Source organism: Siphateles boraxobius, unplaced genomic scaffold, assembly GCF_051911475.1.
Source record: "Siphateles boraxobius isolate OS27281-9 unplaced genomic scaffold, OSU_SipBor_1 9, whole genome shotgun sequence".
NCBI classification, from domain to species: Eukaryota; Metazoa; Chordata; class Actinopteri; order Cypriniformes; family Leuciscidae; genus Siphateles; species Siphateles boraxobius.
Window position 1 is genome coordinate 262,310 of NW_027509219.1, and position 27,599 is coordinate 289,908.

Genomic DNA, 27,599 nt, shown 5'->3' on the forward strand with positions numbered 1-27,599 from the left:
TAAATATTTTTTGAATATTCAAATAGAATGATAGCCTACTTTTAAACACGAAACTAAACCACCAGTAGGGGGCGTCAGGTGCCCGTCTTAATGAGTGAGTTATTGAGTCATTTATTCAAATGATTTGTTAAAACGGCTGAATCGTTCAGGAATAAGGCAGTTGTTTAATGGGTCATTGAATCTTTGACTCAACCTATTCAGCCAAAGCGCTGAATCATTCAGTAATGCGGTTATTTTTTCCGTTGAGATTCTGTTGTTCTGCTGTGATCTTTGTTTTTTGTCAATCAACACAAACACAACGACTTCTGACCGCCAGAACATGACAATCAACAAAAACACACCAAACACAACGACTTCTGACCGCCAGAACACGACAATCACAAACACACCAAACACAACGACTTCTGACCGCTAGAACACGACAATCACAAACACACCAAACACAACGACTTCTGACCGCTAGAACACGACAATCACAAACACACCAAACACAACGACTTCTGACCGCCAGAACACGACAATCACAAACACACCAAACACAACGACTTCTGACCGCTAGAACACGACAATCACAAACACACCAAACACAACGACTTCTGACCGCCAGAACATGACAATCACAAACACACCAAACACAACGACTTCTGACCGCTAGAACACGACAATCACAAACACACCAAACACAACTACTTCTGACCGCCAGAACATGACAATCACAAACACACCAAACACAACGACTTCTGACCGCTAGAACACGACAATCACAAACACATCAAACACAACAACTTCTGACTGCCAGAACATGACAATCACAAACACACCAAACACAACGACTTCTGACCACAAGAACACGACAATCAACAAAAACACACCAAACACAACGACTTCTGACCGCTAGAACACGACAATCACAAACACACCAAACACAACGACTTCTGACCGCCAGAACATGACAATCACAAACACACCAAACACAACGACTTCTGACCGCTAGAACACGACAATCACAAACACATCTAACACAACGACTTCTGACCGCTAGAACACGACAATCACAAACACATCAAACACAACGACTTCTGACCGCTAGAACACGACAATCACAAACACATCTAACACAACGACTTCTGACCGCTAGAACACGACAATCACAAACACATCAAACACAACGACTTCTGACCGCTAGAACACGACAATCAACAAAAACACACCAAACACAACGACTTCTGACCGCTAGAACATGACAATCACAAACACATCAAACACAACGACTTCTGACCGCTAGAACACGACAATCACAAACACACCAAACACAACGACTTCTGACCGCTAGAACACGACAATCACAAACACACCAAACACAACGACTTCTGACCACCAGAACACGACAATCACAAACACACCAAACACAACGACTTCTGACCGCCAGAACACGACAATCACAAACACACCAAACACAACGACTTCTGACCGTCAGAACACGACAATCACAAACACACCAAACACAACGACTTCTGACCGCTAGAACACGACAATCACAAACACACCAAACACAACGACTTCTGACCGCCAGAACACGACAATCACAAACACACCAAACACAACGACTTCTGACCACCAGAACACGACAATCACAAACACACCAAACACAACGACTTCTGACCGCTAGAACACGACAATCACAAACACACCAAACACAACGACTTCTGACTGCCAGAACGCACGGATGCTCTCTGCAGTTGTGTCTCGATGCTCACTTGTGTTGAAGATGACCGTCTTCTCACAGGATGATGGAGTGAAATTAAAGAACATACATATTTTCTATTCAATTCAATTTATTCAATGAACACGCATTGAATAGTAAGGTTATCAAACAAAACACAGATCAAAACATTTATCAGTTCTCATATTCATGTAATAATGTTAATCTTTTAGCAACAACAAACCAAAAGTGGGTTTGTTTTCTGACCATTGCAACTTTTGAATAAGGAATTTTCTGTAGGGCTAATTATAGAGATTTTATACAAAAACAAATTACATATTTGTGGTGGCAGATTAGGAGGTTTCAAAAGGTTTATATTATCTTAAAACACAATTATCCTTAATATGATGTTTTATATATTATAATAATATACGGATAAAGCTTAATTTATTTGTTGTAATATATAGGTTATATTTTTTGCTTTAAAAATCAGCCCAATCCAGATATATATCCAATATTCAATTCAATTCAAATTTATTTGTATAGCGCTTTTCACAATACACATTGTCTCAAAGCAGCTTTACAGAAAGTGCATTTCGGAAATGTACATAGAAAAATACAGTCAGTTAATCATGTATTAATTTATGGCATAACATATCGCCGGCTTTGAGTCGTCTCTTCACAGGCGTCGAGTCGTCTCTTCACAGGCGTTGGGGCATCTGAAGTCTCCGTGAGAGGCTGGATACAAACTGGAGCTGACGAACGCTATTTACATCGGGACTAGCGTCCCGAGATAACAGCAGAAAGGCAGATTGGAAAGGATATTTATGTGATTTGTGATTAACAAATGTCTATCAAGAGAAAGTCGAGGTTGCTACTGAAGTACTACTACTTTTACTATAAAATTTAACCGGGAGTCGTGTTACGCCTTTGACTGACAATGTCCCGCTAGCGTGATGCTTAGCACTCTTTGTTTTGTTGCCTTTTTTCCCCTGTCACATATTGTAGTAATCATCATAAATTAGATATCCTTTAAAAGCTTAAAAACTTTTAACTGGGTATATTGGTATTACGCCTAAACAAAATCTTATTTTTTTGTGTGTGATATCAACTTCAAATTTGGAAAACAACTTGTTCAGAAATATGAATTTAATTTGATAACAATTTTAGAATAAAAATTATTTTGTAAAATATATATTTTGTATAAAACACAAATTGCTTTACAGTAAACTTAAACTTCTATAGCACTTTCATTTTTTGAAGGCAAGGCAAGGTAAGGCAAGTTTATTTATATAGCACATTTCATACACAATGGTAATTCAAAGTGCTTTACATAGAAGAAATTAAAATAATCAAAAGAAATCAGAATAATTAAAACAGTTTAGAATAAAAGATAAAATACAGAATAATTAAAAAATAAAATAAAATACAGTTCAAACAGTCGGACGAACAGTGGCAGAGTGCTCATTCAGTAAATGCACAGCTAAACAGATGTGTTTTGAGTCTGGATTTGAATGTGACTACTGTAGGAGCACATCTGATCTCTTCTGGAAGCTGGTTCCAGCTGCGGCTGGCATAGTAGCTAAAAGCAGACTCGCCATGCTTAGAGTGAACCCTTGGTATTTCTAGCCGATGTGATCCTAATGATCTGAGTGATCTGTTGGGTTTATATTCAGTGAGTATATCTGCAATGTATTGAGGTCCTAGGCCATTGAATGATTTATATACCAGTAATAATACTTTAAAATCAATCCTAAATGTAACTGGCAGCCAGTGTAAAGACCTGAGGACTGGTGTGATGTGTTCATATTTTCTGGTTCTGCTCAGAATCCAAGCTGCAGCGTTCTGTTGAAGTGCTTTTACTTCAGCAATAATCTGAGTGTCTTCTTTAAAGAGACCAAATTTAGGTCTGGATTTAAGAATGTAAGAATTACAACCATTTAAATCTGGATAGTGCATTCTGATGTATATGCAGTTCATAGATATAAACACTCTATGTATGCAGTTAAGAGGTTAAATATTCTGCGCTAAGGTTTGCAGAGTTGACGTTCACCAATCACATCATTCCGTCACACAGGTCAAAGTGTCATTGCACGTGTAACTCCGCCTTAAACAAACTTGCACTACATTTCACCATCGTTATAACTAAAATCTCGATTTTGCCTGTTATTTCGCTATATTTGTGATATTTTTGGAGTGCGGCCGTGTTTGAAGAGTCTCTGCACTAGTGTGAGCGCACTGGTAAGTGTAGCGTCACTGTCCTGGATCTGACTGTGTGTTTGTCTCGCCATGTGTCTGCAAGAGAGAAAGTACCGGGTTGCTCTAAATGTAGCCTATATTTAAGATCTATAAATATATATGCGACTGTATATTCAGAGTATCGTGGCATGTCAGCGTTGTAATTTTTTCCTAATGATTTTATTCCTAAATCCTTAACAGCGGTTCTTCAAAATTTTTTACAGAATTTCTGTGAGAGTCTGGGATCAATCCTAAATATTCATAATGGGAATTGTTATGAGAATTCCAGTATAATAACACCAACACTAAAACTTTTACAACACGTAATTCTCATTAAGACTGTAAGGGTTATCAGAAGCATGTAATGAAACTTAATGAGATTTATTTTAATTATTTAGAAATTGTAATATTTAAATATATTAATTTATACATATTAAAAACACATGTATGTGTGTGTGGCTGCGTCCGAAATAGCATACTCTCTTGAGTAGGTATACTTATTTTGAATGTAATTACTTCAGGACCGCTAAACAAGTAGGCCTATGTTCAATATTAATTTAATCTGGACGTGTTCGATTCGCAATGTTGTCATTATCACGTGACCTACCAATTCTTAAATTCCATTTTCTTCATTTCTTCTATATTATTGTTCCTTTCTTTTTCATACTTGATACATTCGAGAATCGCATGAGCTATTGTTTCTTTAACATGACATTGTTCACATAACAGATTTGGATGCTTTCCTATTATTTTAAGTGTGCTATTTAATTTCGAACGCCCTAACATTATTCTATTATAAATAACCTATTCTTTCCTTGATTTACCTATATATTTTATCTTTTCTTTTGAGCATCAGTTGCGTCGCTTCACTTCCATTAATAAATCCTCTCCCGTTGCCTCATGGGATAGTAAGGGACATCTGAAATCGCATACTTGCCTACTTTGTAGTAGGTGAAAAACAGTATGTGACAAAAGAAGTGTCTGAAATCTCAGTGCTCATAAAAGAGCAGGCAAAAAGTCCCCTAACGATCTACTACGCCTTCGAGATTCTGAAGTGTGCATATGATGGATACTTTACAATCCCACGGGAGAGTATTTTTGAATGACGTCATCCAGAATTATTACATTCACACCCTATTCATACTAGTGCTGGGCATCGATTAATCGCGATTTTACTCAAGTTTTTGTTTACATAATATATGTGTGTATAATTTTTTTTAAATATAATATAAATATACACCTATGCATCTTTATATTTGGCTCAATGACGTATAAGGATTTTCAACAGGCCAATTTTAAAATACACAAATAATACCTGTTTCAATTGTTCAAACATTAAGGATGTTGCGTACACATACATTCATATAAAAATTTTAATTTAAGTGATTTAAGTGTTTCCTCATCTAGATGAATTGGCCATAGCCTTAAAAAATGTCATGTGGTGTGACCGTGATTTATCTTAAAATGAATTAATTTCCTTAGCATGCTTAACATTTTTTTTATAAGTTCTTAGTAGTTAAAGTGTTTAGAAACAAAGTATTTGCATTTCTTTTAAGTTTTTGTAAATAATGATCACATTTTTTTTCACATTGGAAATCATGCCAAAGAGTGCAGAAAGTAATTTTTTTAAATAAATTTAGAGTAATTTCAAAGACGTTTTTTAGGGCCGGACGGTCGCACCACATGATATTTTGACACTTAAAATATCAAAAAAAGTTACAATTAACTACGTTTTTTGAAAGGTTAAAGTGAGTACATACATTGGGAGGAACTACAAATATGCAATATCTTTTTATGCATTTAAACCCGTTTTTACCTGAACACATGCAATCGGACAGAAAATTTAGGCGTCACGTCATTGAACCATTTAAGAAATATTTGCATGTATATACTGTATTTATACATAATTTATATTATATATAAATGTAAATATTTTATATATATATGTATGTGTATTTATATTTAAAAAATTATACACAGTAAATACACACATATTATGTAAACAAACTTTTATTTTGGATGCGATTAATCGTTTCCCAGCACTAGCTAATTCATACCAGAAAATGCTTTTTTTTAGTGGTCGTGAAGTAATTACTTATTCAAGAAAAGTACCTAGTCAAGAGATTATGTGATTTCGAGTTTCAGGCAATGTATCCATCATATGCACACTTCAGGATCTCACCGGGAGTAGTAGGTCATCATCCGGTTGCTTTTCACCTACCTACTGTGAATTCAGACATACTTCTTTTGTCACATACTGTTTTTCACCTACTATTTAGTAGGGAAGTGTGCGATTTTGGATGCAGCTTGTAGATGTTATAAAGCTGTTTTGTATATGCTTGGATGTAACGATATATCGTGTCGCAATATGTTGCAATATAAAAATGCAACAATTTGTATCGTGGATAGTGACAATATTGTGTATAGTTCACCCAAAATGAAATTTCTGTGTGAGGGGAAAAATTCAAACTTTCTGAGTTTTAGTGTCAATACTACATTAAACTACTATATATAATGTTGTAATATAATGTGTAATAATGCAATGGGGGAATATTTGTGGGACCTAATAATGCCAAATCTCTTATGTTACCAGTAAAAAGTATTAGTTTTAATATATCTAATCAGTGACAGAGTGCAAGAATATTAGTTTGAAAAAATTCTGAGAATATGTTTATTCTGGTGTCTCTATTGTCCTGTGTGTTGGGTTTCCAGCACCAAGTCTATGGAAGTAAAATAGTGCCAAATGTTTTTGAAACAAAAAGCATGTTGAATTGTAGTACTTGGAAAAAAATGCATTGCATTAATAATCCTGCTTGTATTTTAATGCATTGTATTTTGAAACATAAGCAGCTTTTGTGCCTTCATCATCTTTTCAGCATATTAAGGCTACTTACCCAGATAATCATCACAAAAAACGTGATGCATGCCCAATTGTTTTTATGAATGAATGGCTTGCTCTAACTGTTGCTCTGGTCTTCGTCAACAACACATGCTTGCACCCCCTGCTGGTGAGATCGACTAACAGCAGATGGAGATTATGCTCGGTAATCTACTGCTTTTCCTGCAGTTCCTGGATGTCAACGTTGACTTTACTGTCGAATTTGAACCACTGAATTTGTGGAAGCGAACTAAAATGGACCGAAAACCGCCTGTTGAATATTATAGGTTGTATTTTTAATCAGTTTTTATATTTTGGAAGTGAAATATGAAAGGTGAATATGGATTATTGAAGTGTTTTGAATTTAAATATTCACAGCTTAAATATTCAACCATGCTAAATTTCAGCCCATAAAAATACAATGCATTAAAATACAAGCAGGGTTAATGCAATGCATATTTTTTTCAAGTAGTAAAATTCATCCTTTTTGTTTAAAAAACATTTGGCATTATTTTACTTCCATACAAGTCCAGGCCTATTCATTTACACCCACAATGTTATATCAAATTTTGCATTTTAATCAACAGTGCATTTTTTTGTTAACCTTTTATCATGTGTCTTGGAGTATCGCAATAATATTGTATCGTGAGTTCAGTATTGTGACATATCGAATCGTGACATGAGGGTATGGTGTAAAGAGCATGTGGCATTTATTTGACATTGAAGTTTGCAGTGATGGTAACATCTCCTGTTCTTGTGTCAGTGAGATGGAGGGCTCTGACCCCGCAGGGCCCCCGAGGACCCCTCAGGTGGGCGGAGCCAGAGGGTTGCCGATGGGCCGCCGGCTCCCCGCCTCCATCACTCCGGGACGCCTTCCCACAATGCGCTCCAGAGACCTCACGTTAGGAGGCGTCAAAAAGGTTACCATTCATAGCTGAACATGCTAGTCACCAGAGTTTGAAATTAACACCCGCCAACCTGCTAAATCCGGGTAAAAATCAACTGTGGCCGGTGTGGTGAAGTGATGAGTCCCAGCTTAGGACCCCATTAGCATGCCAGTAGTATGCCTGATCTAAATCTGTTCTCGCTATAACTACATGGTTCTTTTAATAACAAAATTTGTACAACATATTGCGTTGATTATTACGATAAAAATAATGACATAATTTTAATTTCATTACGAATTACTGTGAATACGGTAAGGCAGTATAAGCTCAGGTAAAGCTCAGATAGCACGCTCATCGCCGGATAGCTGCATGCTATGCTACTATGTCCTTGCTACTAGCATAGCACAACTAAATTAAGTTACTATGCTACTATGTACTATGTAAATTAATGTATGAAATCCAAATTTTATAATATATATAACTAAAAAACACTAAGAACGAGAAATTTTTAAATTCACAATCTATAGCTTCGGTTATATACTTGTATATGAAACATAAAACTTAAAAGACATTAATGACTCAATATAACGTCGTTCAAACGTCTTCTATAATAAAGTGATTTTGTCTGATTTGTGACTAGGCACCAAAGGGATTCCCTATAAAACATGCTTTGAACCAATCGGATTGCTTGGGTCGTAAGCCGGGACACGACACTTCACCACACCGGTAACGCTGTCAAATCACCAGCCAATTTGGTGTATTACTTATTATGTTTATTCACTTTGCTATATTTACCAAATATACACAGATTTAGCGCAAATACTCAACTCATGAGTCACCATGATACATTGAAAACAGCGTATTGCACAGGATCTGCTCATATCTGTCTTACGTGAACACACACGTCACTACGCAACAAATAACGTCACTCTTGTTCATTTGCATGGAAGCAATAGCGAAGATTAAAAAGCATTTGGTTAGCAGAAAAGATTAATTTTTTTGATGTTCTTTGTACTGTATTGATCTGTCCACCTAAAACACATTTCTGGTAAAAATGATGAGGATGAAAGAGGAAAGGGAGGAGATGAATGACAGGATTTTGTTTGAATTAGAAATTGTGTAAAATCTAAATTTTACAATATAAATATAAGCTGTGATGTTGTTAATCTGATTAATATCTATTTCTTTTTTTGGCCAGTAGAAGTTTGTAGAAATTTAGTAGCCAAAAAAGTTACTTTCAACCCCTGTTAGTCACTTACTACTAAACATTTCAGATTCAATTTCAAGTGTGTTGTCATTTGTCCCGCAGAAAACCTTCACCCCCAATATTATCGGTCGAAAATCAAAAGAGGAGTAAGTGACGGACTCTTTTATACCCAGTAATGACATAATGAGTGCGTCACTGTTACTTACAAGTGATGCTGTGCCACAGATTAAAAGCTGATGAAGGAAAGAGACGGGATAAGAAGGATGTTGAGCGAGGCCGGCAGCGGGACGGGCGAGGGAGGGGACGGGGTCGTCCCGAGGTCATACAGTCTCACTCCATCTTTGAGCAGGGTCCCGCTGAGATGATGGCCAAGAGGAAAGGTAAAGTCGGTCTTCGAGAGATGTTTGAGAAAACGTTAAACTCAACAACAAAAAAAAAGTTTGCCTCTTGTTAAATTAATTAAAATAAGCACACGTAACATAATTGTTTATTATTTTGTCACAACTTAATTTAGTTGTGTTCAATCAACCTAATATATTTAAAACTGAAATTTACTTAATTTGTGTGAAAACTACATGAATCATTTCTGTTGACAACTAACTGGGCAGTGGATCTGTAGTTCCCAGGATGCTTTGCAGGGGATTGCATTAGGAGGGTAAATTTAGGGATTAAAGTGTTATTTTATGTGTTTTTCAGTAAATGGAAAGATGTTGTTTGTTAATGTTAGTATTCATACAGCAAGATTACAACAAATCATTTCAAACTAATTAGATTTTGTTGGAAAAATGTAATTCAATTTCGTGGAAAAGTTTTACTTAATTTAATTAAGTTGGTTCAACAGCTTTTTTTTTTTTTTTTTTGAGTGATAGGACAGGTACTGCGATTTGAGCCGGAGTATGATATCAGTCAGACTGAATCTCTTTAAAGCTCTCTTTAAATCTCTTTAAACAGTCGTAAAATCATTTCAATTCAAATATCTGTGACACTAGGGAATTATAATACTTACGAGTATTCATACATTTATGTACACCTGTTCTACCATTTAAAAGAAAAAGAAAAATTTTCTGCTCACCACGGCTTCATTTATTTGATCAAAAATAGTCAAAACAGTAATATTGGGAAATATTATAGAACTGTAATATAGAACTGTATAGTAATATAGAACTATATATAATATAGAACTGTTTTCTGCATGAATATATAGTAAAATGTAATTTATTCCTGTGATCAAAGCTGAATTTTCAGCATCATTACTCCAGTCTTCAGTGTCACATGATCCTTCAGAAATCAGTATAATATGATGATTTGATGCTCAAGAAATGTTTCTGATTATTATCAATGTTTAAAACAGTTGTGCTGCTTCATATTTCTGTGGAAACCGTGATACAGTTTTCCTCAGGATTATTTGATGATTACAAAGTTCAAAAGTTTTTACTGTCCATTCAAAAAAACTCACTGACCCAAAAGTTAAAGCGTGATACTTTTTTCAGCATGATTAGAAAGTTCAAAATAACAGCATTTATTCCAAAAAATAATATTTTGTAACATTTTTAAATGTCGTTGCTGTCATTTTGGAGCAATTTAATCCTTGCTGAATATAAGTTTTAATTTCCTAAAAAAAGTTTTTGAACGGTATTGTATATGTACAAAGGCTTTGAGCCAGAGTTTTAATGTTTATGGAAAACCTGGAATCATTAGGAAATTTTATAATGCTTTCCAGGCTTGAAGGTTATGAAAGTGAATATAAAATAAGAAAAAAGAAAAATTCATGATCAAATATTTAATTGGACAGAAATTATTCTTTGAGAGTGAAATCTCTAAAATAATGCTAAATGCTAATGCAGTTATATGATACATTTGACTCCAGTAGCCGAATATTCAAGAATGTGGAAGAATTAGTGAATTTATTAATTGAAAAATCAGTCAGTAATCAGAATATTTGGGTTAATATCTAGGGTGTTTACAATTGTTTACCATTGATTTAGTTTAATGTTAAATATAATTCGTATTTTCTTGTCTTTTTGTCTCATCTCCGTCTTTTTTTCTTCTATATTTGATCAGGTTTATACGATGACGCCAGAGAAACGGCGAACACTGGCCCTTCGCCCATCATCAACATCAAAAAGGAGAAAGAGACCGAAGAGGAGACGAAAGAAATCCTGCGCAAACTGGAGAAGGACAATGTATGTTTTCAGAAACTAAAATAGAAACTTATTAACTAACTAATCAAACCTGTGCAGACTCATATTACAGCCCAAAATCAAATTCTGTTTACATGAAGAAAATAGAGCTTATTTTAGGACCAATGAGAACTTTTTCATTCAGACATTAATTTTATGATAATTAATCATATTTTTCATCTGTATTCACATACTGTCAGAGAAGGCACTACATCTTGAATTTGAATTTACTTTGTGAACGTTAAAAAAGCATGTTCTATATAGTATGATTATGAGTAGTAAGAATAGGGCCCTATGAATACGTTTGATTTCAGTTTTAATGGTTCTGGATTCCGTTTTTTTTCCGATTAAATTTTTTTTTCCGACTCCATTTTAATGGTTAAATTAAATTTTAGTAATCAAAACGCATGTCTATAATTGAAATCATGAAACTTATTCAGTTTAACAACAACAATTTATTAAAAGTTTTATTTTTCCCCTCAAATTCCATTTTATTTTTTGGCCAACCAACTTCTGTTTTTTTGAATTGCATTTTAATGGTTAAAATAACCAAAAAGCATGTCTAATTAATTGAATTCATAAAAAATATTTATTAATTTTTTCCAGAAATACAGTGTTGTGTGTTTCAATTTTTCATATCAATCAAATGAAGACATAAAACATGAATTTAATTAATCTTTTAATCTTATGAATTTAAACAAACTTTTTTTGTCAAACAATGTGCTGCACAACAGAGCTTTACTTTTATTACTTCAATACAATGATGCTGTTACATCGTAAAATATTATACATAATTATAGTATTACATGTCTTGTACTTCTTTTCATAGATGATTTAGATAAAATAAAATAAAATTAAAATCAGCACTGAAAATGGCACTAACAAAAATATAAATCAAATGTAAAATAAACTGATGCATTACAATTATGGCAGCTATTCAGGCGAATTTTCATAATGCAAAAAATCTATGTAAATATAGGCTTCATTTTCTTTATACAACACATTTATTTATTTAAATCACCTTTTTTTGTATTTTGATTTTGAAGTGAAATATGCTCTAAGCCATGTTTTTATGTGATTCTGTCAAATGCAAATATTGCCAATGTCTTAACTGAGAACCTTATGCCAAGTGTTTGTTGTGTGTGTGCCGTAGTTTGTGGACGACCCTCACCTGCGCGGTGGAAGAGAGAGCTGTCCTGTGCAGCTCCCGCTGGCGGTCTCCGGGTGGGTCTTCAAGCAGGAGTTCAGTGAGGACAGCTCTTCAGATCCTGGAGCTGAAGTCAAGGGTAGGAGCGACGCTGTTATCTGTGTGTGCAGATTTGAAGTCAGTCAGGAATCCACACTTTCCAGAGTTTCACATGAGGGTTAAAAAGTTCCCGGCGCAGATTTGGTCACGCGTGTTTGTGGCATTGACCAATACAAGTTGCTTGGGTTGAAAGTGTAGCGATGTACGAAGCTCAACTTACACAAAAGTCACTATTAATAGACTTTTTTGCCTGTGAAATGTCGCCACAAATTCACTAAAGTAAAAAGTACTGATTGATGAATGTTTATTTATTTAGCAATTTTATATGCTTCATCATACAGCTCAAAATACATGGAGAATATAATGTACTATACATAGATAGAGCTTAAATAGGTTACAGCTCAATCTGACATCATTATGAATTATTATGAATTTTCAAGTGGCCAGCACTAGTCAATAAGGAGGATTATGCAATTAAGTAATCACAATGTGTTAAAGTCCCCCTGTAGTTAATAATTTTATCCCTTAAAAGTCATCTTTGATCACCAAAATTACATATTTAAAAGTTTTTTCATTGAAAAAAGTCTTCATGCCTTAAAATAGCTTGAATGTAACTCGACACCCTTGCCCCATTTAGTATGCGTGGTTCTGTGAGTATGCAAATGAGCCCCGCCTCCACTCACTCCCTCAGCTCAGAGATCCACTCGTTGACGATCACACGTTGATCTGATTGGTTACAAGGTAGTTTGTGACGTCAGAAACACCAGCGATTTCAAACCGTGTTTTTGAGACTGTCTTTGGTTCACTGCAGTTTTAAGGAGAAAATACTCAGCAATGCTGTCGACTTATGAATTTACACATGGTTTGTCTTAAAGCATATTAAAAACACCACATAGACACATAAACTAGGAAAGTCTAGGGATATATCCGAAATCGCCCCATACCCTTAAATAATCTTTCTGAATGATTTTCCGCGTCTGACCTCAAGATGGCGCTGCAGCTCAAACATCCATACATTCATTTTCCAAACCATTTCATACAGGTATAAATTCCTTTTAAATTATTAAACTGTTTAATTAAGGTTTATACATGACTGAGTTCAAGATAAATCTATTCATTACTACTGGAGCTGCCAGTTTGTGAAGTTTCAAATGATTATTAAACAGCACAAACTATGGAAAAGCGGCAGCCCTTCCGAATTCACTCACTCGTTTTCATTCACTCCTTCAAGTGGACTAATGTAGTGAATGAGCGTATGGGGTGATTTCAAACACAGCCTATGAGGAAATCGGATTGGTCCAATTCACGAATGAATCATTCAGTGCAATTTTGTGAACTGATTTAACAGGTTAATTGAAAAGAATCGTCTCGTTCATGATTTGGACATCGCTATCGTGTCTCGGAGCGCGTGACGATTTTTTCAGGTCAAAATAATGAGGAACGGCATGTTTTTATGGAATGCAGTGGAGTAAAAGTTTCCCAAAATCAAAAATACTCCAATAAAGTACAGATACTTGAAAAATGTAATTAAGTACAGTAACGAAGTACAAGTATGTTTTATTGAGCATTCATTACACAGAATTGAAGAGTGAAACAACTCTCTCTGTCACCCATCCCGCCTCGTCTTCCTTCAGTCAAGCAGGAGCCACTGGATATCCCTGAAGCAAAGAAGGCGGAGCCAATGTTCAGACTGCCACCCTTGCCCGAACCTGATTTGCTGCCTGATTTACTGGAGGTGTGGAATCACTGCAAAGAGGAGGAGCTTCTCTTCATGCAGCTCCCTGATTCGCTGCCAGGCCAGCCGCCCACCATCGATGTCCGGCCCACTAAAACAGAGGTTCAGTCAAGTGATGGACAGACCATGTTGCAGAAGACCGAGACACAGGTTGCCACTAGCTAGGTTTAGGTCACATGGCCATGTCAGTGTTTGCATATGCTCATGTGTTTTTGTTCTCTTGTGTGTTTGTGTGTCAGGAGTCGTCTCAAGAGGAGAACAGCTGTTGTTTGAAGGATCTACAGGAGGGTTTGGTGGGAAAGATGCTCGTAAGGAAGTCTGGGAAAGTGCAGCTTATTCTGGGTAACGTGACCCTGGATGTGGCCTTGGGAACCCCATGTGCCTTCCTGCAGGTCAGTCACACTCAGAACAACAGTATGTCCTCGACGCTTTTCAATAGCTATTAGGGATGCTCATATTGACCGCTTAACCGTTAACCGAAAGTAAACATTTTAACTGATTAATACTACCAGTTAAACGGTTTAAAAGTTTTTTTGTTTTTTTTGATTGCTGAATGGTTAAATAAATACTATTAAAAAAATACTATATAGCCTATTTGTAAACTCACGGGGGCGTCTACACGTGCAACCACACGTGCCTACAGACATATTTCGCTGAGCAAGCAAAATGAAGCAAGTGAAAAGTAGTACTGTGTGGGACCATTTCGACAAAAAGAGCGACGAAGTTACTTGCAAAATATGCTACACGGTATTAAAATACAGCAGTAGTGCAAGTACAATGCAATATCACTGGCGAACCAAACATCCACGATACATCCACATTATCTCTGTGTACTTGGGATATCTGTGCCATCGGAGACCCAGACTAACCCCACATCATGTAGACATGTTACTTTTTTTAAAATAAAAACTAGACAAGGTGTGGATTGAGGTAGGCCTGCTATTTTTACTTGACGACAAAAACTTAGTCTGACTGAAAACAAACAGCCAGTTTAACAAATTGCCAGTTTTTCAAAGCTTCAAACGGATTCAGTTTTTTCTTTTAGTCCTCTTAATTTGTGAATTATTTAAGTTAAAAAAATATATTTAGTGTAGGCCTATTTTATGTTTTACTTTGTTGTCACTGTCAGAAATGCTGCAGGTGAGTGAAATTGTGATGTGAATCCAGGTTCTGTTGTTCTGTATGCTGCTGTTTGCACGTTAATATAAACCCGTGAATTTTTTGGGGGGTATTTTTAACGGGTCACAGACACTCGTCAATTTTGTTTTTATTTAATGCCAATTCAATATTATAATCTTATCAGTTAACAGTTAATACATGGATAACGAGCGGCGGTTGACGGTCAGGAAAGTTAACCCTAATGAGCAACCCTAATAGCTGTTTCAATCAAAGGTGTGAATTTAACTCGAGCACAAAATTGGAATATCGCATAAAACATTTGTGGATGAAGCAGCGTTTCCATCCCATGTGTTTAAGAGAACAAAATCGTCACTTCATGGGAAATTGGAGCAAAATTTCTGTGATAAAAATGGAAGTTGCTGCGATTAGTCCAGTTATCCAATCACATCCTTTGTTGAGGAAAAGTCACATGAGCTTTTCGTTGGGCATCGAGGGATTTATTTGCTTTCCATCATAGTTTATGCGCATGTCGTCTTATCAGATAAAAAATAATCCGCCTCAATTGAGCGCATTTATGCACATTTTTAGTAGTCAATTATTCAGTCTTTGTTTCTCTGTACAGTAACCTTGAGTTTAGGAAAGTCACTTTATAAATAAAACATTATTTACTGTATATTATTAATTTATTTGCATTTGTAGTTTCCATCCAGTGTTTTATTTTATTTTATGCGATATCCTAAAATTTGCATTAAAAAGGTGGATATAACCATAGCTAATAATTGTAAAATGCCTGATAAGGCATGGTCACATTAAAGAAATGTTATCAAAATTTTCAACTTTCAACAGTGTAGTGATGTATGAAGCTCAGCTCACACAGAAGTCTCTTTAAAACCAAGCAGCTTTCTGTTGGTCAACGCAAATCCCTATGACTAACTAGCGAAAACCGCGTGGGGAAATCTTTCACAATCGCGAAATTCCTGATAGCGTGGGTTCCTATTGAAATAACTGGGTTTTGCCATCGAAAATTCAGCGAACAACAGAAAAATGTGACTGCACACAGTTTATTTAAAGGCTGCGTCTACGTCTATATTAATCTGGATACATTTGAAAATGATTCAGTGAGTAAATTGAGTAAATGTTTCTTTCATCTTTGTTACTTCGTATAATCTTCATATGACATTCCTGCATTTATCTTTAACAAAAATGTGAAAGTAAACAGTACCGGTATAAACATGGATATCAATGGGTACAATATGCGTCATTGTTTGCAAATACCTCAAATATTACAAATGTTTTCAGTCCAAACTACAATGCAAAAGCTGCGTTTTCACATTTATCTGAGGCTATTTATTTGTTCAAATGCCAAACAATGTAATGAAATTGGTGACACCGACACTATATAATATGGCCAATGTAGCTTTGAGTCTGAATCTGTACACACAATCTTTACACTATCTAGCTTCTTAATCTGTCCGATTACATGTTTTTCTGTTTCTGTCTATTTTTATTATTGTCTCTGTGTTTTTGTAGGAACTGGTCTCAGTAAATACCGAGGGCAGAAGGGGAGACATGTCTGTGCTGGGACACATTAAACACAAGTTGGTTTGTTCACCGGACTTTCAGGCTCTTCTGGAAAACCGGGCTTGAGGAACGACTGCTGGGAATCGAATGCTGTATATCCCTTTGTGCTGAAATATTCCCATGTACTGTCACTGATGGAGATCTCCGAGTGAATGAACGAAAATTATTTATATGTGCAAGGAAATTTATTTAGAAGAATTTATAAATTGTCATTCAGGAGTGAGACACTATTACACATGTAAATATTGTGGCTTAAAATAACTAATACATTTATAAAAATGTGGGTTTGAGTTTGAAACTTTAAGTTAATAAAAAAAGTGCCAGAAATACCTCTTTTCTTTTTCTTTTGTTAAATGTATTGAATCAGCCCCCTAATGGTGGAAATTGCCAGATTGGCACTTTTCAAATATGTTAAACTTTGACTACATGTAGTAGATATATATATATATTGTTTTCTTAGGAAGAGGATGTTATTTTGTGATCATAAGTTATCATAATTTGTATACATTTTACAACACAATTCCTCAAAAGTAATATTCGCAGTCAGGGCCTAAAACTAATTTTCAGCGGAAGAAAATGTACCAGCCATAAATATTTTTTACCAGCTATGAAACAACAGGCAGTTGTGACACCAAAATTGTAGATACCGGTGAAAATGTAACATTTTCAAGTACAGAAATCGAATACAGTAGGCTAATCAAATGTAAAAGAACACTACATAGTCACTGTATAAGTAAAAAACAAAGTTACAAAAGTTATTCAGTCAAGAGCAGTGAGTGTTTGATTAACATTAAAAATGCAGACCGCAGCAGGTATATTAGGCTGCTGTCACTTTAACACCAAATGCACAGATCCAATATACTTATACATACTGATACAGATGCGTTTTCTTTCTCAACCGTTTACGTTCATTTAAGATGTAACTGACAGTTTACTAGGCTAAACGCTATGATTTTGTCTGTTCAAGCACAAGTAGACGTGAAAGAGAGCTCAATTTAGTATTCATGCACTGTCTGAGATGGAGCTTTCTGGGTAAATGAATGAATTTGCAAGTAATGAATTGAGTTCCATTTGGCATCTTTTCATACTGATATTTCAATTGGCAAGCTTAAACTGATGCCTGTCAACTGTCCTCAGCGTTGTTCACGTTCATCGCATTGTTAGAATTCATAAACATGTTACCTGCCAGCTGGAAATTGACTAAGTTTCTTACTCGCCTACACCGATTTTTACAGGCATTTGGTGCTTGGCGCGTGTTAATTTTAGGCCCTGTTTACAGTCATCACTGTTTGGATTTAGAACTGGTATTGCTTCATGACTGTATTTCTGTGACATTAGGAGTGGTTATTGTTTAGCTATCAACTGTTGAGGTCTTTGGAGCACACAGTGCTGTTTGTTGCAATTTGGCACACTATGGTAAAATGCACTACAATTAGACAGATATTAAAGTCCCCTGTGGTGAAAATCAAGTTTTTAATGATGTTTATGTGTCTGTGAGGTGTTTTTAATATGCTTGAAGACACGCTATGTTTAAATTTGTAAATCAACAGTATTTTCTCCTTAAAACTGCAAGATAGTTTCAAAAACACGGTTTGAAATCGCTGGTGTTTCTTACGTCACAAACTACCCAACCAGATCAACGTGTGATCGTCAACGAGTGGATTGCCTTGTCCAAATAAACTGTAAAATCTAACATTGTTCTTACTAAAAAAAAATGTAGTTAACTTTACTTAATCTCAAATAATTTGTTGAACTTACTTAAAAAAATTTTTGAATCTGTAGTCTACTGTTTGCATGCTATGCCTTCATTACGCAGAAAACCCTAGAAAACATTACTTGACTGGTTTGAGTAACATTTTGCCAAAGCAAAAAAAAAAAAAAAAGCAGGCAGGGCAAATGGTTTTTGATGCGGGGCACTTCTAGACTTTTCACTCATTTCTTCCACTTCTGCAGTCATCTTTCTTCTTAAGCCCCTTTCACACAGCGCGTTGATCCCAGGAAATTGCCAAAACGCCTTCTGTGTGAGCGCAAACACGACCCGGGATCGATGCCGGGTTGGGTACCTAGTAACATAACCTGGATCAGTCCCGGAACGTGCGCCGTGTGAACAAAAGCCATAATCAATGCCGTGACGTTATGATGACGCGGAAGTGAAGTGAAAGCAGGCTAGTGAAATGGTAGGTAATGCGCTAGTTTATGATCGAATCAGAGAAAAAAATGCACAAGCGTGGTTTCTCCAGAGAGAAATCGCAGCTCATAAGCAAACTATAGACGCTGCTGAGTTATTACATGTCACACCGATGTCGCGTGTCTTTACGGGATTTTTACGGGTTGCGTGTGAACGCACTCTTTGATTCCGCAAAATCACTTTCGCTGTGTATGAACCAAAATCAAACGAACCTGGGTCAAATCCCGGGTCACTTTATCCATGTATTATTATTTCCATGCTCTTAATGAATGTGTTAATGATGTATAACATAACTATATTACATGTTTAATAATGATCTTTTAACATTTTATTGCTAACACTTATGGCATAAACTTTTAATTGGGTAGATATAATCCCTCTATATTTGTGACAATATCTTGCAAATTTGCTTGAGTCACACACAGACTTCAACATTCAGCATGCAAACCACAACAATGGTTAAAAGTTTTTTTTAAATTAATTTAATTCATTAGACCATTACAATTGTATTTGCTGTCTCTTGTAAGTATCCACCTTATTCTGCTCTAAACAATGGGCGCCACCATGACGACGACTCCGGTTGCCTACTTCCGGTTCGTACTGTATTAGCAGTGAGAGAATGAATTCAGGCTCTACATGTGCTGTTGTTGGTTGTTTTAAAAATTCAAAGAAGATAAAACAACTTTTGCTTTGAGCATAAGATAAAAAGGAGAGAATGCCTATGTCCGGTTCGTATCAGCTACATTCAATACCAGAGAGTAGACGTGTTTGGTTAGCTACGCTAAAACTGAAGCATCCAACGAAAAAGGTGTAATACGTTACCAGTAGGGATGGGCATTTCAAGCAAAAATAATATTCGAAGATCGCTGGGTATTATGCAATTAATATTCGAGAATCGCACCCCTTCATCACGTCACGCACACATGCATGTAAAGGCTATAGGCTACACACCAGAGCACGTGAGCAAAGCGGAGAAGTGTGACGCTTAAATATAAGTTAAACAAAAAACAACTAAACATACGTTTTATATTTAAGTTTCACAATATAATGTTTTTTTTTTATTATTTCATCAATGTTGATTATATGAAAAGGGAACCGCATAAGATGAGTCCGATTTGATCATAAGATGCCCAATATATCGGAAAACATTTGGAATGGCTCAGACATGATTTTGACCACTTATCAAGTTTTGTTTTGTAGAAAGCCTTTCTTTAAAGTGAATTTCGTTTAGTATAAATTGTATCTTCATTTTTATCAATGTTTTATCAACAAATTGCCTGGAATAATAAATAAGAAGCACAAATAGTAGATATACAGGACACGGAGCCGCGGGCGCGTGAACTGGAGCGCGTCTTATTAATCAACGAAACTCAGCGTATAAGTTACTTGCCTCACATACATGATAAGTATATCTATAGAAAGCTTGAAATGTGTACTTTTAAACAAAATAATTAAAACCGAGCAGAAATGGGCTGCTCTGTGCTTATGTATAGGTTAATTCGTATGAAGTGTGCATTTCTCTCTATAGGCGCGTTCACTACTGCGAACATGGCGAGTCAGCATCATCAAATTTATCTTTGCAGTTGACACTTACAGAAAACACTAGTTATTAATAAACAATTCAAATGTTTAATGCATAATCATTACTTTTGCCGTTTTTTTTGTGGCAAGCTTATGCGTGAGTTGAGATGCAGAATAGGCAATATATTACGAAAACGCTCATTATGGTTTAGCATTCTCTCCCATATAGTATACATAACTTCCAACCCAACTTCAGTCGTGCACGGGCAGGGCCAGCCCTACTTATTTCACATATTTTCTAACCAGCACATCACTGCGGCGTTCTGAGCAAGCGGCGATCAATCTTCATAAAGCTTCGAAGTTCAAAGTTCAAACCCGCTATGAATCATGGGTAGATTCGCTAACCAGGAAAAAGGTGGATAACCCCAATAATTTTTTTAATGGTAAAATAAAGCCCAAAATGGTAAAACAAAGCAAATATTTTTTTCATGCTGCAATGAACTCTGGCAGTACACTTCCTCGGATCACAGATAGATTTAAGTTGACAAAACTTAAATAGATTAAGGAAGAAGAACTTGATTTAATTAAGTTATGCTTAATTAAATTAAGGCAACGAGTTTGCACAATTGAATTAAGGCAACGAGTTTGCACAATTGAATTAAGTAAACTGAACAAATTTGTTTTTACGGTGTACCCACACTTGCGTTCTTGGTCACTTGAGAGTGTGCACGCGACAGGAAGTGAACAAGACTGTCCCATGTCTTAAAAATGTCAAAGTGCAGTGCCCTTAATGCACACTAAACGCACACTATCTTGAATATCGCTCCAGAGCGTTATTCGATGCTAAGCGTATCCCATCATGCATTATGTTCGGGAACTCATGTGCCCCGAAATCGTGAGATGTCGAGGAAAACATTCCACTGTAATTAAAATGAATTAGATGCATATAATTTGGTAGTAAAAACATAACGTGTTGTACATTTTTGGTGCAAAGATGAGTATGTGTAGGCCTATTTTGTACAACATTTGCAACTGTTTTTATCATTTAATTAGAAGCACCATGATTTTAAATGTGTGTCTTCTGTTATTTACAGCGACTACTGAAACAGACATGTTGCAAAGTATTGAAAATATAATAAATAAAAGCTATGTAAACACATTTTTTGCAAGACTATAAGTGTGTCCCATCGAGTAGTAAAAGTTCTATACACACTTGCAGTCTTTACGCCTGCTTGAACACTTGGGCCAAATAGAGGAAACAAATCATGCAAGTGGTCGAGTGCAAAGACAGCAAGTGTGGGTATTTGGACAAGGCAGATCTCTGAGCTGCTGTGGGTGAGTGGAGGCGGGGATAATTTGCATATTCATAGAACCTCATATAGCCTACTAAATGCCAAGGGTGTAGTTACACTATTTTAAGGCATGAATGTTTTTTTTTCAAGGAACAAACCATTAAATATGTAATTTTGGTGATCAAATATGTGTTTTATGGGATGATTGACTGCAGTGGGGCTTTAAAATTTAAAACTTGATAAATGTCAAATGTTATGTAGGCTACTAAATTGCATAATGTTACATACAACATATCCTAGATTACATGTTTATTCAAGGCAGACGACACCTTTTTTTTTTAGAATAACATTGACAAATGGCTTAAGGGTCCGTTTTGATTTCATGTTGACTTTAATATGCTTTGTAGGTAAATACGTTTTGTAAATGGTGGAACCGGTACATTCTTCCCACTGTAAGCTAAAGTGTAGCTAAAGATGGCAATGTCAAAGTTGGTTTACGTAAAGTTAAGCGTTGTGCAGAAGGAAAACAACATCTTGAAATAAAAGTGCAGAAAAAGTGCAAATTCCAGCACCTGTTCACAGGATAAAGCTCAAGATTGCTGATGTCACTGCATTGATTATCCTACAGCTCGTGATAAACACTTGTTGTGAGTAATTTTAGGAAAATTTAAGTTCCTAAAACTTTCAGGAACTTCTGGTCTGGTGTGTGGAGAATGCGGCAGATGTAGGCTATTCTCGTGTTTTCCCAAACAAACTGGTGTGTGTGAGCGGTATTTACTGGTGTAAACCATTGTTTTCCTTCCTCCAAAAAGTACAAACCCCGCCCATCTCATGACTTCCCTCTAACTCTCAGTTCGCACACTTTATGAAACAGATTATGCGACTGAACGAGCACATCTGGCTTCAGGTCCGAGTGAGTGAGAATGGGCTTCAGCGCGCTCGTGTGTGTGTGTGTGTGTGTTCTCGTGTTGTGCGCCGCGTCTCCGGTAAAACACCTGCAGAGAAACGAGCCTGAGAACAACACACCGATCATCGGTAAAACTCCTGTCTTCATAGTAGGCTACTATATGTCAACATATGATTTAATAGCATCACCTTCATTTCTTGTTTTGCTAACAATCTAAATGTGTTCTTAACATATTTAAACTTCGTCTGTAGGGATTCTGACTCAAGAGGTTGATAGTGAGGCTATGAAAAGATTTGGAAAGACCTACATCCCTTCATCATATGTGAAGTACATCGAGTCCGGGGGAGCCAGAGTCGTGCCAGTTAGGTAAGTCTATAACGTTAGTCCTGTTTGTTAGCATTGATTCGATTCATTTCGGTAACCGATTCTTTGATTCGAATTCCGTTTATTACCCTTGTGAAAAAGAAGTACACTTTTGCATACTTTTGAAAGGACTTTTTAGCTAAATAATAAAAGAAAAGGCTATACTTAAGTACGAGCTGAATGTAATGTTTCCGGGCATTTCACTCGTTTTATAGTTTACATTTTAAATGCAATTAGTTGAACTTAAGAGAGACTTTTCGACCAATTTTAGTATAAGTAGTCTAAACATAAAACATAATGACCTAAAAATAGGTAGAACTCTTTTTTTGAACGTTGAAAGTGGCCTTAAATATTATATTATGTGTGATTACAGTTTTTTTTTAAATAAATATACTTTCGAGATTTGAATTATAGTAGCCTACAAGTGTACATTCAATACAATTAAGCACATTTCTTTTTCACAAGTGTTCCCTTGTCATTTATGTTCATTATTTAGTCAGGAAATAATGTATGAAATTATGAATAAACCATTTCAACCATAAATAAATTGAAAAAAACAAAACAAAACTGTACATTAAAAGAGAATCCCACATTATTGAATTTAATGAAATTAAATCAGCTAATCAGTGTGCAAAATGTGTTATTTAAGCAATCATACAAATAAACATACATTTTATGTTACAGGCTAAACCAGAGTTTTGCAGAGCATGAAAAAATCTTCAAGTCAATAAATGGGTATGTTCTCCAACAGTACTCTCAAACTAAACTCAAAATATTGAGTTCCTTATTGTTATGATGACATTTATTCATACATGATCGCTACATTCTCAAGATTTAGGCCATTAGATACATATAGAATATGATGTATTACAGCACAGAATACATGATTGAAATAACCTAGATTTCATCAATTGTACCAGTTTATAATTAGTTCTGAATGTTTTTCTCTGCAGACCTAAATGTATGCCCTAAATACTGTATTAACACATTTCATGTCTGAACGAAGCTTACAGGAAGTAAACAAAAGCGAATACAAAAGCATAACTTTCATAACTGTCATTTCTTTCTGCCAATCAGTCTTATTCTCATTGGAGGCTCTGTGAACCTGGAGACATCTGAGTTTGCTCACACTGCTGGGATTTACTTCAGACTGGCCCTTAAGGTCAGTGAATTACAGTAAAAGTCATGTTTGTTAGTGAATGTGAGATGCTCCTTGCGTCTCTTGAACTATTAGTTGTGTTAATAAAATGCCACTGTCTTTATTTCAGTAGTTTTCCTGATTCTTTAGCATCATCTTATGAACTAAAATGAAGGAAATTAACAGGTTACCACTGATAGTTTTTAAAAACTGCATTCTCAGGCACATGATGAGGGCGAGTACTTTCCCATCTGGGGAACATGCCTGGGCTTTCAGCTGCTCACTGTGCTGGTGTCCGGAGAAAACCTGTTGAGTAATACGGCAGCCGAGAATGTGGCTTATCCACTCAACTTCAGCTCAGGTACTCATACAATACTATATTCTTAAAGGGATAGTTCACCCAAAAATGAAAATTCTGTCAGTATTTACTCTCCCTCATGTTGTTCAACCCCGTTAGACCTTCGTTCATCTTCGAGACACGAATTAAGATATTTTTGATGAAATCTGAGAGCTGGATCACTCCTCCATAGGCTTCTAAGGGATTGAAACTTGCCGGCCTCGAAAAGTTATTAAAGACATCGTTAAAATACTCCAAGTGACTACAGTGGCTCAATCTTAAGTTTATCAAGAGACGAGAATACTTTTTGTGCGCAAAAACAAACAAAAATAACAACTTTATTTCAACTATTCATTTCCTTCTCTGTGGGCCTCGAGTAAGTTAGCGTAGTGTGATTGCGTAGAGCTACGTCACACGTAGGCTCACTATTGGCCGACGCTGGTCATGTGTGTGATGCGTGTGACGCACAAAACCAAACAGATAATACGCTGTTAAACTAGTGAACTGACTTGATTTAAAAAAAATATATATTAAAATTTACACATTTAAGCTTACAGCTATATTAAATCGAATAATTGCATCTAACATAAAAGTTTGTAAATATATATGTGTACACACACACACATATATATATATAGGGTGAATTGCCCTAATGTGGGACATTTTTGCACTTCAGACTTCTGTGACATATTGCGATGTGTAACCAAAACATTATATCCACACCCAATACCTTTTTAAAAACCCCGTATGTGTTCTAATCAAATCAAAAGAGATTATTCAGATAACCCATTCATAAGAGAAATTATGGACATATTAGTGCCCTTATTGCAAATCTGCAGCTTCCTAATGTGGGACAGGTGTGTTCCCAATATGGGACACTGAAAAATCTATGATAAAAGACCAAAGGTCACATTGATACATACATGTAGAATAGTATAATCTTATTTTATTTTAGATTCTTTTTTAAATCTTAGTTAGTTATTTTCTTGGTTATGAATGGATTCATATTATCCATTATGAATGGAGTTATATTATCCATTTCCAGTAAACCAGTATCACAATCCATATACAAGACCATTATATCACTTATAGTGATGAATTTCTAAAACAGCTAACAAATAAACAGAAACTTTGGACCAAAATAATTTGGTATAGGCCTAATTACAACTAAAAAATAAAATCCTCTTTACAAAAACAGCATAATGGAGAAACCCCTTAATTAAACTTACTGATAAAATCATTACATGGATAATATCTATTTATTATTTTAAAGTGAGTTTCTTCGACTTATTTATTAGGAATAACATATTTATTCATATCTGACCACAGAATCTGAAAAAAGGTAATGAAAATCCTGTTTCCATTTCATCAATGCCTTAGGTGAAACATTTTTTTCTTCAGTTAAGATTTGTCTAATATAAACATTATTAATATTTGTATTAAAATTAAAACAAAAACAAAATTTAAACCATGCCCCACCACACATTTTTGACTCATTGAAGTTCTGTCCCACATTAGGCTGATCATGCTGTCCCGGATTTGGAAACCACATTTCCTAATGTGGGACACTAGGAAATTTGATAAAAATATAAAATATATAGTTTATACACATAAAGTTACACTATTTTTTGATGGACAAACATTTCATAAGCATATTAGGCTAAATAGTAGCAGGATTGCTTTGTTTAAAATCTATTTAACTCCTTAACATCAAATTTGTTAAAACTCTATGTCATTAACCTTCATATGGTTTTCACACAAGGTGTCTCCTGTTTGATGATTGCTCCACCCTCAAATATGATTGGACATTTGATAGGTCATGTGATTTTGATCACATGACACCACAGCTTTGTCTAACCCATAGTTTCACTGTCATTCATGTATATATATACATACAGTATACTATATATATCCCAGGCAGCAAAATTTGGTACGTGTGGATTCAATGTGTACCAGATGTGGGCCGGATCTGGGCCGACACTATGTTGCTGACTGGGATATATATATATATATATATATATATATATAAAACCAGTATATATATAATTTACATGTAATAGTTGCTGTGGTTGAAATCATCAGCTGTGCTTGTATATCCACTAACAGAGGCTCCATCCAGTCGTATGTTTGCTAGCGTTCCTCCTGACCTCCGTAAAGCGTTGTCTCAGGAACCACTCACTGCAAACTTCCACCACTACGGAGTGACTAAAGAGGTACATGCTTTATAAACACACCATATACGTTCATTTAAATCCTAATCTAAATAACAAACAGCGAGCAATGAGCTCTTCCTCTTTCTCAGGCATTCATGGGTAATGAGAAACTGAAAGGCTTCTTTTCAGTGCTGTCCACAAACATAGCAGAAAACGGCCTTGAGTTTGTTTCCACAATGGAAGGTAAAAAACACAAACATGTTTTTTATATTACAAACAAGCAGCCATACACAGTGTGGATGAAGGATATGTGTCTGCAGGCAGGAATTACCCTTTCTATGGGGTTCAGTGGCACCCAGAGGTGAACCGCTTTCAGTGGGACCCGCGTTACAACTTTCCTCATTCCAGCAATGCTGTGCGCATCTCATCCTTACTGGCTGAATTCTTTGTTAATGAGGGTAATTACAGTCCCTCACTTGTTTACTTGTTTGTTTGTGATGTTCCTAGTTTGTATACATTTGGATGAACAAATGCATCTGTGTGTTTTCAGGAAGGAGAAGCACACACCACTTTAGTGATGCAGCGGAAGAGAGCAGCGCGCTCATATACAACTACAACCCTGTTTATGTGGCAAACATCTCTGCATATGAACAGACTTACTTCTTCTGATAATACTGGACGGGGTTGAGAAACAAAACCCCTCTCTAGACACTTCAGAATGACAAATGTACTGAAGACCTCATATTTAAGGATATAATGTTTTTAACAGAGAGACAAATTAAATAAAATATTTTCTTGGATTATTTTGTGATTTATGCTTACATATTTCATTCCTTTAATAAATGTTATTAAATATGCAGGTTTTTAAATGAAAAAATATATATATATGGTAGCACTTTATTTTACAGTCCTGTTCCACATGTACAT

The 27,599-nt window shown here is 35.7% G+C and overlaps 3 protein-coding genes across 3 annotated transcripts in view; 2 read left to right on the plus strand and 1 right to left on the minus strand.

Annotated features, from left to right (window-relative positions):
- The window catches only part of phyhip (phytanoyl-CoA 2-hydroxylase interacting protein), a 277,032-nt gene that overhangs the window by 47,862 nt on the left and 201,571 nt on the right, over positions 1–27,599 (minus strand). The gene's annotated exons all lie outside the window — the stretch shown is intronic.
- Positions 3,773–17,100, plus strand: polr3d (polymerase (RNA) III (DNA directed) polypeptide D). Its single transcript, XM_077223711.1, has 9 exons — positions 3,773–3,943; positions 7,582–7,738; positions 9,015–9,058; positions 9,138–9,292; positions 10,974–11,095; positions 12,246–12,378; positions 13,973–14,223; positions 14,313–14,465; positions 16,723–17,100. The coding sequence occupies exons 2-9, from the start codon at positions 7,586–7,588 to the stop codon at positions 16,837–16,839; spliced, it is 1,128 nt and encodes a 375-aa protein (XP_077079826.1). The 5' UTR covers positions 3,773–3,943; positions 7,582–7,585; the 3' UTR covers positions 16,840–17,100.
- LOC143732716 (gamma-glutamyl hydrolase) lies at positions 22,607–27,475 on the plus strand. Its single transcript, XM_077224054.1, has 9 exons — positions 22,607–22,809; positions 22,933–23,047; positions 23,729–23,779; positions 24,122–24,206; positions 24,405–24,543; positions 26,626–26,732; positions 26,822–26,915; positions 26,993–27,130; positions 27,223–27,475. Exons 1-9 carry the CDS (start codon positions 22,698–22,700, stop codon positions 27,339–27,341), a joined length of 960 nt encoding a protein of 319 aa, XP_077080169.1. The 5' UTR covers positions 22,607–22,697; the 3' UTR covers positions 27,342–27,475.